The sequence below is a fragment of the Hibiscus syriacus genome, unplaced genomic scaffold (assembly GCF_006381635.1).
Source record: "Hibiscus syriacus cultivar Baekdansim isolate YM2019G1 unplaced genomic scaffold, ASM638163v2 tig00000738_pilon, whole genome shotgun sequence".
NCBI lineage: Eukaryota > Viridiplantae > Streptophyta > Magnoliopsida > Malvales > Malvaceae > Hibiscus > Hibiscus syriacus.
In genome coordinates, this window is record NW_024061816.1 from 122,184 (window position 1) to 140,903 (window position 18,720).

General features: G+C 36.3%; 2 protein-coding genes and 1 pseudogene across 2 annotated transcripts; all 3 read left to right on the top strand.

Moving 5' to 3' along the window:
- The first annotated feature begins 3,849 nt into the window (after positions 1 to 3,849).
- LOC120212710 (26S proteasome non-ATPase regulatory subunit 11 homolog) lies at positions 3,850 to 6,960 on the top strand. The gene is made up of 2 exons (XM_039210933.1): positions 3,850 to 4,004; positions 5,422 to 6,960. The coding sequence occupies exon 2, from the start codon at positions 5,443 to 5,445 to the stop codon at positions 6,712 to 6,714; it is 1,272 nt and encodes a 423-aa protein (XP_039066864.1). The 5' UTR covers positions 3,850 to 4,004; positions 5,422 to 5,442; the 3' UTR covers positions 6,715 to 6,960.
- A 2,185-nt stretch (positions 6,961 to 9,145) lies between these two features.
- Positions 9,146 to 15,050, top strand: LOC120212720 (annotated as a pseudogene).
- A 1,235-nt stretch (positions 15,051 to 16,285) lies between these two features.
- On the top strand, positions 16,286 to 16,696 carry LOC120213587. The gene has a single exon (XM_039211694.1). It carries the CDS (start codon positions 16,286 to 16,288, stop codon positions 16,694 to 16,696), a length of 411 nt encoding a protein of 136 aa, XP_039067625.1.
- The last annotated feature ends 2,024 nt before the right edge of the window (positions 16,697 to 18,720 follow it).

The following is an 18,720-nucleotide window of genomic DNA, read 5'->3' on the forward strand; positions in this document are numbered from 1 at the left end:
GCTCCGCCATGTAGATAAAAATCAACTGCGGTCTTAGCCCAAAGGGTATTATCCAGAATTGTTTCCGGTAGTTGTCTCCTCTCCACTTCATCTGCCGGAATGGTACTGGCCGGTAACTCATACGAAAGCCAATAATCATCCATCATGTCCGGTACGTGAGGGGGTTTCTCAATAATTCGATATATTACGCCGTATGAATCGGGCTCTTGAATGGTGGGAGGACCTCTTCAACGATGACAGGGCCTCTTGAACGGTGGAGGGGAATCTTGAGGGATGATAGGGGCCTCTTGAACGATAGAGAGGCCTCTTGAAAGATGACAGGTGAGTCGGCTTCTTCTTACGAAGTCTTCGCATTATTGGGTGAACGGAGACATAATGGCACGTGCACGTCTGATGCGTGAACCCCATCATACAAAAACCCGACGTAAAGCATCCACCTTATCGGCTGCTAAAAATAAATTAATACATAAATCATAAATAAACAGACATGATATTAAACAGTGAAAACAAAGAATATGTTTCAAACTTGTACGGTATTCACCTAAGTCATTATTCTATCATAGTTCACAAAATGCATCAGATAACATTCCGGAAGTAAGCACTTATATATATATAAACATTTAAAAGGACATCATATAGGTTTAGTGCATGTTCAAGGACAACATAAGAGTAGTAGTTTATTCTTGAAACTTAAATTTGCAACACTGTGAAGTTAGTATTTGTCTTTGTCATTTGGTTGAAGTAATGCAATCCATTCAAGTTTCAATTTGCAGAAGAAGAATAGTTTCTGAAACTTAAAATCACAACACGAAACTTAAAATCGCAACTCGAAAATGACTATCGAAACGCGAAAATGACTATCGCAACGGGATAATCGCAATGCGAAATAAAAATCGCAACGTGAAACTAAATTCGCGTTACGATTTTCATTTTCGCATTGCGATTTTCGCGTTGCGATTTTTATTTCGCATTGCGATTATCCCGTTGCGATAGTCAAATTCACGTTGCGATAGTTATTTTCGCGTTACGATTTTTAAGTTTCGTGTTGCGACTATTCTTCTTCTGCAAATTGAAACTTGAATGATTGCATTACTTCAACCAAAAGACAAAACAAACACAAATACTAACTTCACAGGGTTATTTTAGAACTGTTTAGCATTATTGGCAGCAACCGAATGAATTTACTAAGCAATCTAAGTGAAATGGATAATCTAAGTGAAATTACAAGTAAATCAAGTTAAATATATATGAAAAATCTTAAACTTACCTCGTTGCGTAGAGTATGAACCTCATTCTGCAACGATGCTACCATCTCACGTAGAGCCGCTACCTCACCACGTAAAGTAGATACCTCGTCACACCATGCACCATTGTCATCGCGTAAAGTAGATACCTCGTCAATGCACCATTGTCATCGCGTCCGACCTCCTCACGCAAGGCATTGACCTCATCACGTAACTCCCCTAACTCATCCCGTGGAGGTGGAGAACAGGGAGATAAATGTCGTGGCATCTTTGCCGGTCGCCTATCATGAGGTGATGGTGGAGAAGAGGCTCGATGATGTGACAGAATAGGTGATGGCTCTCGTTGTAGAGGTATATAGTGTAGTCGATCAGGTGATGGCTCTCGAAGTGGAGGCTGCTCATCATCCGTGCCATCAAAAAAACGCTTACTAGCTTGCCACCAATCAGTGGCAAGCTCAGCCTCCGTGGGTGTCAGCCTCTGTAATGGAGTGTTGGCCTCCTAATAATATAAAAGCTCAAACAAAGTTAAAAGTGTACTAGCAATAACTTATTTATATATGGTAGTATTTGTGTTAACTTACATCATTTATTGTCGTATACCGTAGTAACTCTTCCCAAATCAACAGCCGTCGTTTCCTCTTCAAGGAAATAGCTCTAGGAATATCATTTGAAGTTTTTAATGCATATGTCTACATGTCGGGAAAAGCCTCAAATATCCAAATCTACAAAAACAATATAATACACAAACATTAGTAATTGTTAAATAATTAATTATAATTTTGGAAACATTATATAGAAATTCTTACCTTAAAGGCCCAAATAAAGCCTGACAAAGTGTATTTGGAACCATCGCCACGTAAACTTTTGCGGTCATCAAAGGCAGATGACAACTTATTCCATGTAGCTTTCCATAGATACGAACCCCACGGAAACATGTTCCATGCATTTAGGTCATCTACCAATAATATTAGGTCCTTAGGAATAGGTTGTCTGGCCTCTCTGCCTAAAAAGCCGGCATGCAAAAGTACTAAAAGGCATACTCGGACAACATCGACGTCATCCATCCGAATAAAACCATCTTTCTTATTCAATAATCTCGTCAAGTCGTCGACGTGTAAATTCGGCTTCTCCATTGACAGCTCAGGAAAAACCCGGGATAACCATGATGGGCGGGTAATATGACTAGTGTATCGACTTACATCATCGTGTCCGAAGCGTAGACCAGTGATTAAGCAAAACTCCTCCCGCCCAAAACACGTATACGCCGTGGAAAATGAAACCATATCTCTTCATTACCACGTTTTATACTATCGGGTAGATCGCTAGTCATGGTCTGAAGCCACAAATGGGTCAACATAGCATCTCCACCCGGATGTTGTACTTTCAGCCATGGCCCGAAGCAAGTATCCTCAAACAATTTTCTTTGTACAGGTGAAAGCTTCGACACAATTATAGTGACTAGGATTATTTTATTCCTTAAGGTCAATTGAGCCGAAAAAAAGTTATACAAAAACAATAAACATACCAAGTTATATTAAAAACTACACTGTGAAGATATACCAAAAATAATAATAAACATAAAGAGTAGTAGTAGTTTATTCTTCAAACTTAAATTTGCAACACTGTGAATTTCATATTTGTCTTTGTTTTTTGGTTGAAGTAATGCAATTCATTCAAGTTTCAATTTGCAGAAGAATAATAGTTTCTGAAACTTAAAATTGCAACACGAAAATGAAAATCGCAACGCGAATTTGACTATCGCAACGCGAATTTGACTATCGCAACGCGAAATGAAAATCGCAACACGAAAATGACTATCACAATGCGAATTTGACTATCGTTGTGATTTTCATTTCGCGTTGCGATCCTCGGTTTCAAATAGTCATTGTCTAAAATTGAAACTTGAATGAATTGCATTACTTCAACCAAAAGACAAAACAAAGACAAATACTAACTTTACAGGGTTAAAGACTAAACAGTTTAGGAGTATTGGCAGCAATCGAATGAATTTAATAAGCAATCTAAGTGAAATGGTTAATCTATTATTGAAATTACAGTAAACTTATCATCAATTTCAATATGAAAAACCTAATAATAATGCAAAATTTCAAAATAAAAATAATTAAAAAACAACCCTAGGTGGTGATTTGGTTAATTTTCCATTTCTTATCATCAATTTCAATGAAAAACAAATAATAATGCAACGCGTATTTTATTTATTTAATTACAGGATGTATTAATATTCGTGTTTGGAATTTGAAAATAAAATACGCGTTGCGATACTAATGGCGCTTTGAAAATCGAAACGCGATAGTCAGAATCGCGTTGCGATAGTCAGAATCGCGTTGTGATTTACATATTCGCGTTACGATTTACATATTCGCATTGCGATAGTCAAAATCGCGTTGCGAATCTAGAAACTGATTTGCGATACTGGAGATCGCGTTGCGATTTAGAGATCGCATTGCGATTTTGTTGGTCATTTTGACAAATCGAAAAAAGTTGGTTAAAATCGTATTTATAAGGAATTTTCGGTCACTGAAGTTAAAAAAAAAATCCTTATGTTGGGCCAAAGCTGAATATCATATGAAAGCCCAAATCTCTAGAAAGCAAAATTTAAATCGATGGTCCCTGGATTTTCTTGCTGCATAAGTCGAACAAGGAAAAGAGATGGAGGAGTCTGGAAGGGCACATCTGAGTTTAAGCAGGAAGTGTGATTAACGAACATATCGATTCATCTATTTTCTTCTCTGATTAGAGGTACGATTTTCTCCAATTTAAACTTTGCTTTTTTACTTTAAGGCTTTAGGTATTTGATTTTTGTTTTGCGATTTTTTTTCTTTTTGTTGTCCCCTTAAATTTACATCAAATTCTTGACATTTCTTCTAGTTTTCGTTTACTACAGAAATTCTGTTTGCGGTTCAGTTCATTTTATGGTATTTCTTTGAAATGTTCTGTTTTTGCTGTTCTATTTTTATTTTTTATTGGGTATTCCGCTTTGTTATACTCATACTTCGGTGACTAACGCCAATTTCATTGGCGGTGTTATGACCTGTTGATGTTCAGTGTTAGGCGGCGTAGACATCACATGTCTTCATAATTTTCAGCTGGTTAGCTTCTTAGGTTCTACATGAGTACTAATTTTCCCTTTGGACCATATCATGTGGTGGCTTTTGCTGTAGTTGGGTTTGAATTGCACTGATAATAGATAACAGTGGAAATGTGTTGTTTATGAAAGAAATGACATCGGAGTTGAGTTAAAAAAGCATAGAGCTTATGCACTATTCCTGATCTGAAGACATTGGTAGAATTGGATTTTGAATGTTAGAAAAGAGAGCATAAAGTGAGGTAGTACTTCACTGTTTACTTGTATATTCTACTGATTTGAGGGATATAAACAAATGAGTGAAGTTTCAGGGTGATTAAGAGGGGTTTCTAAGTTGTTTCACCTCCACTCTTTAGGGTAAACACCCCTCCTCCTGCATTGGAATTAGGGAACATTGGATGAGTTAATATAAACTACTTTTTACTTACCGGAATTTCAGATATCATTCATTTTCACACTTCTAAATGCAATTGTGACTTCCAAATTGTTAACATTTGATTGAAAGTTGTAGAAGTTTATAGATTTTATTAGGGGTATTATCATTAGCACTTTTGGATTTAATCTTACATCTTCTGTGAGAAACTTAATCACTTTCCATAGTTATCTGAGGGTTACTGAAGCAAATGTTGAGTGATGTGAGAGCAGGAGATAATTATTGTTCTTTTGCAGTATGTTGATACTTGATACCTGCGGCAAGTTATATGCTTTGTAGTTCAGATATGTAGTATATATTGTCCAGAGATTGCTATTCTATACTATTATCTTCTGTATATCTGATATATTTTCATGCATATTGTCAAAACATGTTCAAAGGAGACTGAACAATGAAGCACTTTGTTCAAACTTCATAGGTCATTGTTGGCTTTGTTAAAAAAGTTAGTCGTTTGATGATGCTTAGCTATGTTGAGTGATGAAATAATTTTGTTAGTCGATATTAAAATCTCATTGACTTTTGCATTCTTTAAGTTGGTTCAATTGCAGACCCTCTGGCAAAGTAGCTGGTAACTTCTTGGGTTAGTTTAATTATATGGGCAAGTTCAATCATGTCAAATTTGATTGTTGATTTTGCAGGATTGGAATTTCAAAGCATTTATGATGTCTTCATCATACCTCCCAGCAACCACTGATTCAATTGCTCTGGCCCTAGAAGCCAAAACACCATCTGAAGCCATCTCAATCCTTTATCGTGTACTAGACAATCCTTCATCTGCACCTGATTCTCTGCGGATTAAAGAGCAGGCAATAACAAATCTCTCTGATCTTCTTAGACAAGAGAACCGGGCAGAGGATCTCAGAAGTCTTCTGACCCAATTGAGGCCCTTTTTTGCATTAATTCCCAAGGCAAAAACTGCTAAAATTGTCCGTGGTATAATTGATGATGTAGCTAAAATACCAGGAACTTCAGATCTCCAGATTTCTCTTTGCAAAGAAGTGGTGCAGTGGACTCGTGCTGAGAAGCGAACTTTCCTGCGCCAACGAGTTGAAGCAAAGCTTGCAGCTCTTCTGATGGAGAATAAGGAATACTCCGAAGCACTGAATCTCCTTTCTGGCCTAATCAAGGAGGTCAGGAGGTTGGATGACAAGCTTCTTCTCGTGGACATAGACTTGTTGGAGAGTAAGCTTCATTTCTCTCTCCGAAACCTTCCTAAAGCCAAGGCATCTCTAACTGCCGCAAGAACAGCAGCAAATGCAATTTATGTGCCGCCAGCTCAACAGGGTAATATAGATCTACAGAGTGGAATCCTCCATGCAGAGGAGAAAGATTACAAAACTGCTTATAGCTATTTCTTCGAAGCATTTGAAGCTTTCAATGCTCTCGAAGATCCTCGTGCAGTATTTAGCCTCAAGTATATGTTGTTGTGCAAAATAATGGTGAACCAGGCTGATGATGTTGCTGGTATAATATCCTCCAAGGCAGGTCTACAATACGTGGGGCCTGAACTTGATGCCATGAAAGCTGTTGCTGATGCCCACGCAAAACGTTCCCTGAAGCACTTTGAGATTGCTCTTTGTGATTTCAAGGCCCAACTAGAGGAAGATCCTATCGTTCACAGGCACCTTTCTTCCCTGTATGACACTCTATTGGAGCAGAACCTCTGTAGATTGATTGAGCCTTTCTCGAGGGTTGAGATTGCCCATATTGCTGAACTTATTGAATTGCCTGTAGATCATGTGGAGAAGAAACTTTCTCAAATGATTCTGGATAAGAAATTTGCAGGGACACTGGATCAGGGTGCTGGATGTCTGGTCATATTTGATGATCCCAAGGCCGATGCCATCTACCCCGCAACATTGGATACCATCACCAACATTGGCAAGGTTGTCGATAGCCTCTTTGTGAGATCTGCTAAGATAATGGCATAGGGTGCCATATCTAGCCAGAAGCAAACTTCGGTGACACAAGTGCATTCTAGTTATTACATGTTTCAACTTAATGACTGCGGAAATTTAATTTGAACATTTGCCACCAGATTTTTATTTTACTTGGACTCGGATTTAGATATTAGGAAGGATGGTGTTTGGCATGAGTATTTTTGAACCACCTTTGTGTATTTAGAGGCTCTGTGGACTGCCCTTCCCCTGAATGCTAGCTTGCTTGTGTTTGACAAAGTTTGCTAGAATGTACCAAGCACTTCTATTACTAGATAAATAGGCATAAGAGATCTTTATATTATTGAAAAAAAATTAAAAATTAGTGTGACCCTCGTATTAATTTTTCTTTTAATGTGGTATTTTAATATAGAAAACAAACATAATGTGACTCTTTGACCAACATTCTTTATCGTTGATTGTTATAGTATTGATGTAGTAGTTCACAGTTAATGTGGCGGTTCACAATATTAATATGACGTGACAACTTATTTGTTATGTTTGAGTTATTATTTTAGTCTATTCGTCATGTTATTTGTTATGTTATCAATCATAACGTACTATCGCGTTAGTACTATATCAATCACCGTGAACTATCACGTTAGTACTGTAACGGTCAGATTAGTAATAAAAAATATTGGTTGAAGGGTTCTATTGAATTTATTTTCTAAATTTTATTAAAAAAAAATTCTAATTTTTTTTTCTAAATTGAAATGCCACGTTGAAAGAAAAATAATATTAGAGATACATCAAATTTAAGTATATAGATCTATGATACTTTTTGTCATATTATTATTACGATAAAACCAAAAACTTGATTTCTTGAATGTAATCTTCATTTCAATTCATAAAAATTTTGGTTACTCCATAAATTATTGAAATTTTGAATAAACAAGTAAATATTTGTTAAATTTTTTTTTGTGTATTTAAGTTATTTGTTTATAGCGTCTTTAAAATGAAGAAACGAAAAAAATATTTTGAATAAGGGTAAATTATGATGACTTAATTTATATTTGATTCTTATTTTATTTACCGTATTTTTAAAATTTTTAATTAATTTATTTAATTTTAAAATTATTTTTAATTTAATTATTATGCCATTAAATAATTAATATAATATATAATACAAAATAAAGCCGTTTAAAAAATATTTAATTTCACATCAAAACGACAATTTTAAAACTCAAAATCATATTTTGTCTTTTTTTTTTTCATTTTCATTATCTCTTTCTTTTTCTATCCCTCTCATCTTCTCTCCCTCTTCCTAAAATCTAGCCACTATTCGTTATGACTGGCCACCGCACCAACCACCTTTGGTCGGTGGCGACAACCAATTTTTTTTCACCAAAATCATTTCCTTCGTTTGATCTTTTAGTAGCCTCTAAAGAACATATTTTTGGATCTTTGGCAGCGACTCTCCTTCTCCAACAAGCGACCAAGACTAACGGCGGCGATGGAAATGATCGTAGAAAATTTGGAGAGAAAACGGAATGATCTAGAAACAAAATGAAATAAGGGAGAAAATTTCTAAGATTTTCTGTTTTTTTTTTCAATCTAAATTTGTTGATTCGTCTTTTCTTAGAAGATAATATAATGGATAAAGCATCTGAAAATGGCCTCCGATTTGACATTTCTATGACGTGTTTGTTTGATTTACTATGTCCATATTCCCTATTTATTTCTTCTTTTTGTCATTTTATTTGATACATATGAATGTTAATTAGCTTGTGAAATTCCATTGCTTTAGGTTCTCGACTTTTTATTGATTTTTCATTAGTTTTCATTGAACATGAAGGATTTACATTTAATTGTTTATTTATAAGATTTTGGGTTAATATTTTACATTTTATAACCCCAGAAATTTGAGACGACGATTGTAGATTATGGATGGTCGCAGAGATTAAAAGGGGGGGGGGGTTTCTCAGGCGACGATGACGAAATTTATGGGTTCTTTTCTTGCTTTCTAGTTCACACTGAGATCTAATGGTGGAGAGGTTAAAGGTGTGGTGGTCGGAGCTTAAGGACCATACTAGAATCTGGGCTTGAGCCCTAAGGATCATATCGGAGGCGCCGATTGAAGATAGACGGTGAAAGTAGTCGAGAGTGAAAGAGAAAAAAGTATCAAAAAATGATATTAATAAAGTATTAATTAACGTATACTGAGGTGGCATGTTAAATATTAACCTATTTCACGCCAATGAACTGTTAATGATAAAATAATAGAGGAGGTAAATAACTTAGTTAAATGAGTAAATTAAAAATTTTAAAAATACGATGAATAAAATATAAAATATAATAAAATTTAGTAAAATTTAGTAATAAAATTTATTATTTACCCTTTAAATAAATACAAATATCAGATTCTTTTCGAATAAAATTGGAGCTCCCCATAAATTTAAGGGGCTGTTTCTGTAAATTAGGAAATCTTTCATTTTCGGTCGATCTCAAGACTGCTTTGCTTTTCTCGTTTTCCATAATCTCACACACAAAACGAAGAAGGGAAAATCAATTCATTGTTGGATCTGACTAAGGTAACTTGTTTCCCCCTACTCGATCTCATCTCAATTTCATCGTCCACCATTGAATTATTTGTTTGTTATACATGCGTTGAGCAGCAGTGTAACTATAAGGTAGAGGAAAGAAAATGAAGATCGAAAACTAAAAACAATAGAAACGATTTTGAACCTTGAAGGTTGACTGCAACTATGAATCAAAGTCTGTGCATTTAGAAATTCAAGTTTCTTTTCTTCTTTCCTTATTTTTTTTAACATATTTTATGAGTTCTGAACTTGTGTATTAGATCTATTTTTGTTCTTCAGTTGATTAACCTGTGATTTGGTATTTTTTATCTTTGCACTTTGTTGATTGGAGTCTGGTGAAATGAAGTTTTTTTCTTTCATTTTGCTAGATCTCTTAAACTGTGATAGGTACCGCTGTTGTTACCTGTTGTTTTAAGTGGAAGGGAATTTAGGCAGATAAATTTAAATATATGTTTTGTTCACTTATTACAAAAATTGGGTTCTGTTTGTTGGTAGTGATTCTGCAGCTTCCTGATAACTGCAATACCTTATTTTAGACTTCTTATAGTTGGTTTAATGCACAATTCTTTTGAAGATCATGGTTTCCATCATTGCTAGGGTTTTTTCTGCATAAAATAACTTGATCTCCTTTTTGGGGCTGCCCATAAATGCTCAAACTAGCTTATGCATGCTATCATGCTAGCTTATTTAGTCTTCTGTGTATTCGTTGTAGCTACTGAGGCTGCTTTAAGATGTTTTTATCTTATTTTAATTGTTGAGCAGTAGTTGATTCTTTAATTATGAAATTGGATACTGAACTTGTATATAATGTCCGTTTTTGTAACTTTTGAAGGTTATACTCTGGTGGGATCCCTGTGCCTTTCTTTCTAACAGTTGGTAAATATAGAAAGGCCTTAGGTTCCAGAAGGATATTACTCCGAAATGGGGCGTCTCAAGCTGCAATCTGGGATCAAGGCAATTGAGGAAGAACCTGAGGACTGTGATATTACATGTTCTAACAAAGCTACTTTAGCATGTATGATTAATTCGGAAGTAGGTGCTGTATTAGCTGTCATGAGGAGAAATGTAAGATGGGGTGGTCGATACATGTCAAGTGATGATCAGCTAGAACACTCTTTAATTCAGTCATTGAAGGCATTACGAAAGCAAATTTTCTTGTGGCAGAATCAGTGGCATGCCATCAACCCTGCTGCATATCTCCAGCCCTTTTTAGATGTGATTCAATCTGATGAAACTGGTGCACCAATCACTGGTGTTGCTTTATCTTCTGTTCACAAAATTTTAACCCTTGATGTAATTGATCAAAATACAGTAAATGTTGAAGAAGCTATGCGTTTGGTAGTTGATTCTGTGACTAGCTGCCGGTTTGAGGTGATAGATCCTGCCTCTGAAGAAGTGGTACTCATGAAGATACTTCTGGTTCTCCTTGCTTGCATGAAAAGTAAAGCCTCAGTTATGTTGAGTAATCAGCATGTTTGTACAATCGTTAACACTTGCTTTCGAATAGTTCACCAAGCAGAGAAGAAAGGTGAGTTGTTACAGCGGATAGCTCGCCACACAATGCACGAACTTGTTAGGTGTATATTTTCACACCTTTCAAATGTTGAGAACACAAAGCATGCCTTGGTTAACAGAAGTAACACTGCTAAACTAGAGGTTAGTGCTTGCTCTAGTGTTTCTCTCTCTCTTTTTTCTTTTTTCAATTTTGGTTTCAACCCTTTCTTTAGCTTGTTTCCTTTGCCTGCTTTTGAAGTAGGAGAAAAGAAAACATGCCAGAAGCCACTTGATATTTTTTATGTTTTGTTTTTCTGGTTATGGTTTTCATCAATACTTTATCTTATCTAGAGTTTTCTGCTTTGCAGCTTGGTGGGATAGAAAACGATTATGCCTTTGGGGCTAAACAAGCTGAAAATGGAAACGGCTCTGAGTATGATGGTCAAGCATCTTCTAGAAGTTTTGCATCCAATTCTGCAGGTCTGGTAGGAACTGCGAGGGAAGAAAGTATGGTAGTAGCTGGTAATGGAAAGGAGACAGTTCCATATGATTTGCAGCTCATGACAGAACCATATGGCGTCCCTAGCATGGTGGAGATATTTCATTTCTTGTGCTCTTTACTAAATGCTGTTGAGAATGTGGGAATGGACCCACACTCAAATACACTAGCATTTGATGAAGACGTGCCACTTTTTGCCTTGGGCTTAATTAATTCTGCCATAGAATTGGGCGGGCCTTCCTTCCGCCATCACCCAAGACTATTGAGCTTGATTCAGGATGAATTATTTCGTAATCTGATGCAATTTGGGTTGTCAATGAGTCCACTTATTCTTTCAATGGTATGTTGTATTGTTCTAAATCTTTATCATCATCTCCGTACAGAACTCAAACTACAGCTTGAAGCTTTCTTTTCCTGTGTAATTCTGAGGCTTGCACAAGGCAAATATGGAGCTTCGTATCAGCAGCAGGAGGTGGCCATGGAAGCTCTAGTTGATTTCTGTAGGCAAAAAACATTTATGGTGGAGATGTATGCTAATTTAGATTGTGATATAACTTGCCACAGTGTGTTTGAAGACCTTGCTAATTTGTTGTCAAAGAGTGCATTCCCTGTTAACTGCCCTTTGTCTGCAATGCACATTCTTGCCCTGGATGGTTTAATTGCTGTTATCCAAGGAATGGCTGAGAGGATTGGGAATGGTTTAGCTAGTTCAGAGCAAGCCCCAGTTATTCTTGAGGAATATTTGCCATTCTGGATGGTGAAGTGTGATAACTATGCTGATCCAGTTCATTGGGTTCCATTTGTCAGGCGGAGAAAATACATCAAAAGAAAGTTGATGATTGGAGCTGATCACTTCAACCGTGACCCAAAAAAAGGGTTAGAGTTCCTCCAAGGAACACATCTTTTGCCTGACAAACTTGACCCCCAAAGTGTGGCTTGCTTTTTCAGGTACACTGCTGGATTAGATAAAAATCTTGTAGGGGATTTCCTGGGAAATCATGATGAGTTTTGTGTTCAGGTTCTTCATGAATTTGCTGGGACATTTGATTTCCAAGATATGAATCTGGATACTGCTCTAAGACTGTTCCTGGAAACTTTTCGATTGCCTGGAGAATCACAAAAGATACAGAGGGTGCTGGAAGCATTCTCTGAAAGGTACTATGAGCAATCCCCACAGATTCTAGCTAACAAGGATGCTGCTTTGTTATTATCATATTCACTTATAATGCTCAACACTGACCAGCACAATGTCCAAGTAAAGAAAAAGATGACAGAGGAGGATTTCATCCGGAATAATCGGCATATAAATGGAGGCAGCGATCTACCTCGAGAATTTCTGTCGGAATTATACCACTCAATATGCAAGAATGAGATCCGCACAACTCCAGAGCAAGGCTTTGGTTATCCCGAAATGACCCCATGTCGGTGGATAGACCTGATGCATAAGTCTAAGAAAATTGCACCGTTCGTTATAGCTGATTCTAGAGCATACCTTGACCATGATATGTTTGCAATAATGTCTGGTCCAACAATTGCTGCTATCTCTGTTGTATTTGATCATGCTGAACATGAATATGTTTACCAGACCTGTATTGATGGATTCTTCGCTGTTGCTAAGATTTCTGCTTGCCATCATCTTGAAGATGTACTGGATGACCTAGTTGTGTCTCTCTGCAAATTTACCACCCTTTTGAATCCATCATCTGTTGAGGAACCAGTGTTGGCTTTTGGTGATGACACCAAAGCAAGAATGGCAACTGTAACTGTTTTTACTATTGTAAATAGATATGGTGATTATATTCGCACAGGTTGGAGGAATATACTGGATTGCATCTTACGACTGCACAAGTTGGGTCTTCTTCCAGCTCGTGTAGCCAGTGATGCAGCTGATGAGACAGAACTCTCTGCAGACCCTGGTCATGGAAAGCCAATTACAAATTCTTTGTCTTCAGCTCACTTACAGTCCATAGGTACCCCCAGGAGATCCTCTGGATTGATGGGACGGTTCAGTCAGCTTTTATCTCTTGATACAGAGGAGCCAAGATCACAGCCCACTGAGCAACAACTTGCTGCTCATCAACGCACCCTTCAGACAATTCAAAAATGCCACATTGACAGCATATTTACTGAGAGCAAATTTTTGCAAGCTGAATCTTTGTTGCAGCTAGCACGAGCCCTAATTTGGGCTGCAGGGCGGCCCCAGAAAGGAAGCAGCTCACCTGAGAATGAAGATACTGCCGTTTTCTGCCTGGAGTTGCTTATTGCTATTACCCTGAATAACCGTGATAGGATTGTGCTTCTATGGCAGGGTGTCTATGAGCACATAGCTAATATTGTTCAATCAACTGTTATGCCTTGTGCCCTTGTTGAGAAGGCTGTTTTTGGGCTTCTTAGAATTTGTCAAAGGCTGCTTCCTTACAAAGAGAACCTGGCTGATGAACTCTTGAGGTCCCTGCAGCTTGTTTTGAAGCTTGATGCTCGAGTGGCTGATGCATACTGTGAGCAGATCACACAGGAAGTAAGTCGCCTAGTGAAGGCAAATGCTACCCATATCAGATCGCAAATGGGGTGGCGAACAATAACATCTTTACTTTCCATCACAGCCCGACATCCAGAAGCATCTCTAGCCGGTTTTGAAGCGCTTTTATTTATTATGTCTGATGGGGTTCACTTACTCCCAGCCAATTATGTTCTCTGCATAGATGCTGTGAGGCAGTTTGCTGAGTCTCGTGTTGGACAGGCAGAGCGATCTATACGTGCACTGGATCTTATGGCCGGTTCTGTTGATCGTTTGGCAAGGTGGACCCATGAGGCTAAGGAATCAATGGGAGAGGAGGATGTTGGCAAGATGTTTCAGGATATCAGTGATTTATGGTGGAGGCTTGTGCAGGGACTCAGAAAAGTTTGTTTGGACCAGAGAGAAGATGTCAGAAACCATGCTCTTCTATCATTGCAGAAGTGCTTGACTGGAGTGGATTACATCCACATTTCTCATGGTTTATGGTTGCAGTGTTTTGATCTTGTAATCTTCACAATGCTCGATGACTTGCTTGAAATTGCTCAAGGACACCAAAAAGACTACCGCAACATGGAAGGCACACTTATTCTTGCCACAAAGGTCCTTTCCAAAGTGTTCTTACAGTTACTCCATGAGCTCTCACAGTTAACTACATTCTGCAAACTGTGGCTTGGTGTGCTCAGCCGAAAGGAAAAATATATGAAAGTAAAAGTCCGAGGTAAAAAAGTGAGAAGCTTCAGGAGCTAGTGCTCGAGGTTCTTAAGAACATCTTGCTTGTAATGAAGGCAAAGGGAGTACTCATGCAGAGAAGTGCACTAGGTGGAGATAGCTTGTGGGAACTGACATGGCTGCATGTGAATAACATTGCTCCATCTTTACTGTCAGAGGTTTTCCCTGTTCAGGATGCAGAGCTCAAGCATGGTGAAACTGCTAATGTAGTGTCCGGTGAAACAGTTTCTGTTCCTTTAAATGAAACATCCACCTCTGAAGGGGCTGGTGCAGGAAGTTAACGGTTGGATGCTTGAGAAGGGTTTGTCATTGTAGTTACACGCACAATATGTTACTCTTTTTCAAGGTGATCCTTATTGACGCGTTAGGTTATGCTGCTGCTAAGATTCCGCAAATCCTAGTACTGTTTAGAGGTATTGGATGCAAAATGGTACAAGGGATTGAGCCTTAGAAATGTGGATAAGTTGTCGACTTATAGTTGCTTGTTATTTTAGATTTGGCAAGTGTGATTACTGTCTCCACGGAGCCTTGCCAAAATGTTGTTTTAAAATTGGTATTCCTTAGAAATTTTACTTAGTCTGCATATGGCTTTTTGCAGTGAGAAGGATTCATCCAGTTTGTTTCGACTAGCCAGTCCTTGGGATGTTATCCTTGTATTGCTTATTATCATCGATGTATAGAAGCATAGGATTAGAAGAGTTTACTTGAAATGTCAATGAACCATCTCACTTGTGCGTTGTCACTGAAAATGCTTTGTTCATAGATCAAAATTGAGCTCTTCAACTGGACATGACTGTATCAACTGCTGCTGTCGGACCTTAATGCAATTTTTATGACTGTAATTGAGTTTTTCAATTAAAAAGGTCCGACATAAACATAATATAGGTAGGTAGGTATCTATGAACCTCTAAAATCTATTATCTTCGCAGAGAAAAAAAGATACCCTTTCAATGACATACTTGGATTCGGATGAGTGTTGAACATAGATATGTATGACACGAATATATCCATCTCTTTTTGTTTGTCCACGAGGGTTTCTTCTGTTGGAATGGTGCTTGATGGTACAGGTTTCTGCGAGCAGAGAGAAAGATGGTCGATGTCGGTGGAGAATCAAACCCAAGAACTATCCTTGAGACAGAACAGAAGAGCTCAGTGTTTCTATTTCTTCAAGGTTTTGCATCAACAGCGCCAGACTCTCCTAGGCTACACGCCAATAACAAGTTTTTTTTTCTTTTCTGATTAAACTGCTTGCGTATTGATCATTCAGCTCAACTTCTATACGACATTGTTCTTTTATCAATGAATCTTGTCACCTGTCGGGTTGTATACGACATTGCGTATGGATTACTATTTCCAAGTTTTCCCCAGCTTGATTGGGCCAAATACATTTTAAACAATATTAAAAATAAATTTATAAGATTTATTATCTCCAAATATGTTTCATCCTATTTGATCATTCATCATACACATTGTAAATTTGCTCCGGCTGTTTTATGTTTTACTATACATGACATTATTACAAGAGATGAATCGCAGTTCCAAGATTCTTGGATTCGAGCCTTAGATTATGCTTGGTCTGTCCCAACACCTTTTGTTGGCACATTCGTCAGAGGTTCACAAAATCCAACTTCTCATTCCCCTCTTCTGTCCAGTTTACACATTTCTTCACGGCAGCTAAAGTTCTCATCTTTGACGTCTTTGAATCCCACCAATTACTCTGAAAACCCTCTTACAGAGAAGACCAAGCTCTGCTGAAACAAACCCAGAGCTTGAAAAGAAAAACCCATGGATTCCCTGTCGTCGGTCTCTCCATCTATAGTTCTACCTCCGACCAACCCTTTACCGGCGCAGCAGCGGCGGCGTCCTCAAGTTGCTGCCTTTCCCTTCGCAACGAATAAACGTCAACCTCGCTTGTCGTCTTTCTTTAGCTTGCCTTGTTCTAAAGGGGGACCCGATCGAGTTGTTGATTGTAAATGCAAATTCAACGGTGGGGATGCAAGAGAAGAAGATGATGAAGATGTTGAGAAAGAGGAGGTTGAAAAAGCGCTTCATTTGGACGGTACGATTCCATATACTTCCGGCGAGTTTCTGAAGCGGGTTTCGTCTCGAGCGTATAACATGCGGAGGCATTTGCAGCAAACTTTTGACAGTAGCAGTTATGATGGTAAAAGTTCTGCAGATCTTGGGTATTTTTGATGCATTTTCCATTCTCTTTAGCTTACCATGCTTATCTATCTTACTTGTTTGCTTCTGATTTGAGCTGTATCTTGAAGATTTTAGAACTTAGAAATGGCAACTTTAATAGCAGGATAATGGTATGAAGTATGTTTGACCATCATCCACTCGTACTCATCCGGATATGTATTTGACATGAGTTCAAGGAAAAATTGGGGCAACATAATATCGGCCCTTCATCTATGAGTACGAGTTTCTTATGTACTTGGTGTTCAATACATGAACGTGTATATTCTCTTGTAGATAATGTTATGAAGTATGTTTGACCATTCCAGGATATCGTAGGAATAACCCACAAATATTTGTATGAATTAATTCTAAGACGTCTGTAGATCTATCGGCATCTAATCTCTTAGTTGTGATCTGTTTTCTCTTGATACAATCAACACATACATTAAAGTCTATAAAATCAAGGGACCCCAAAATACCATTAGACATTAAACGTTCTACTCTACCTTTTGAGATCTCACGTAGGCGCTTATGCCTTTATATTGTGGTGTTACGTAATAATTTTAGTCTGTAAAAGTCGTAATACAATTCTCTTATTGCGTTGCACCAATGTTGTGTCACGATAACTTCTAAAACCGTTACGTTGTGTTGTGACCGCAACCTAACAATTTCTTTTATAATATTAACATAGTTTATCAACACTTGATGATCTGGAAATGAAAATATCTAGAGACCAAAGGTGTAATTAGTTTATGAAAGTTTTAGTTTTAAACTTTTTGGATATAAAGAAATGACTAAATGTATTTTACTCTTAATTTTTTTTATTAAATTAAGGCTTAATATAAAATTAAGTGTTCGACTTATATCATTTTTTTCTATTTAGGTGTCTAAAATATTTTTTGAACAATCCAGGTGTCTAATGTTATAAATGTTACCATTTTAGGTGTCTTGACAATAATGGCCATTAAGAAATTTCGTTAAGGGACACGTATCACGTTCTGATAATTTTAAAAAATTTATTTTTAAAAAAACTTAAAAATATGTTATTATGTTTAAAAAAGCCACCAGTATAAATTTCATTAAAAACAATTACTTACTATATAATATTATTGTGTTATATAATAAATAATACCACCAAATATTAATGAACAACATATAAGCAATCCAATATTAAAAAAACATATAAATGTTGTCATATTTTATATACAGAATTATACTTTTTTTTAAATTAATCAAATTAATTTTAATTCGGCTAATAATTTCAAAGTTTAATTCGATGTAATATTAATTGATTGTTTTTAATTTGAATTAAACTTTTTTTTTTTAAAATTATTAGCCGAATCGAGAAAAGTTTGGTTAATTCAGGTGAATTAAATAGATACATTTTTTATTTGGATTAAAATTTAATTATGTATTGATAATTTAGTGAGTCTAGTATGTTAGAAAATAATTGAGTCTTAATTCTTAATAGATTTGAGCTTGAAATATGTATTTAATATATATTTATATATAATATTTAATATTTAATATTTTCAGTTAATTAATCAATTTCAAACTAAAGTAATCATTAATTAAATATTAAAAAATTAATTGTTTCTCGATTGAATTAATTTGGTGACTAACCGTTTAATTGAATCAATTCAACTCGATATGTTAATTCGATTAAAACTAAAAAATAAATACCCTTACATAATATAAGATTATGATAATTAATTGATAGAATAAAAGATTATTTAAAAACACATTTTACTAAATAGAGACTGATAATTTTTTTAACAAGTTTAACCTTCAATATTAAAATTAAAGAGATTAATATGAATGTTTTATATAATTATTTGTATTATAAACATATTATTAATACAATCCATATTAAAATAATATTAAAAATTATAGATATTATTAAATATGATTTGACACAAACACTATATTTATTAAATATATTTGAGACAAACATTGTATCCTGAGCTAACATTTTTTTTTATATGTTATTTTAAAGGAAAACATAATAAGATTTAGCAACAAAAGTTAGTTGACCT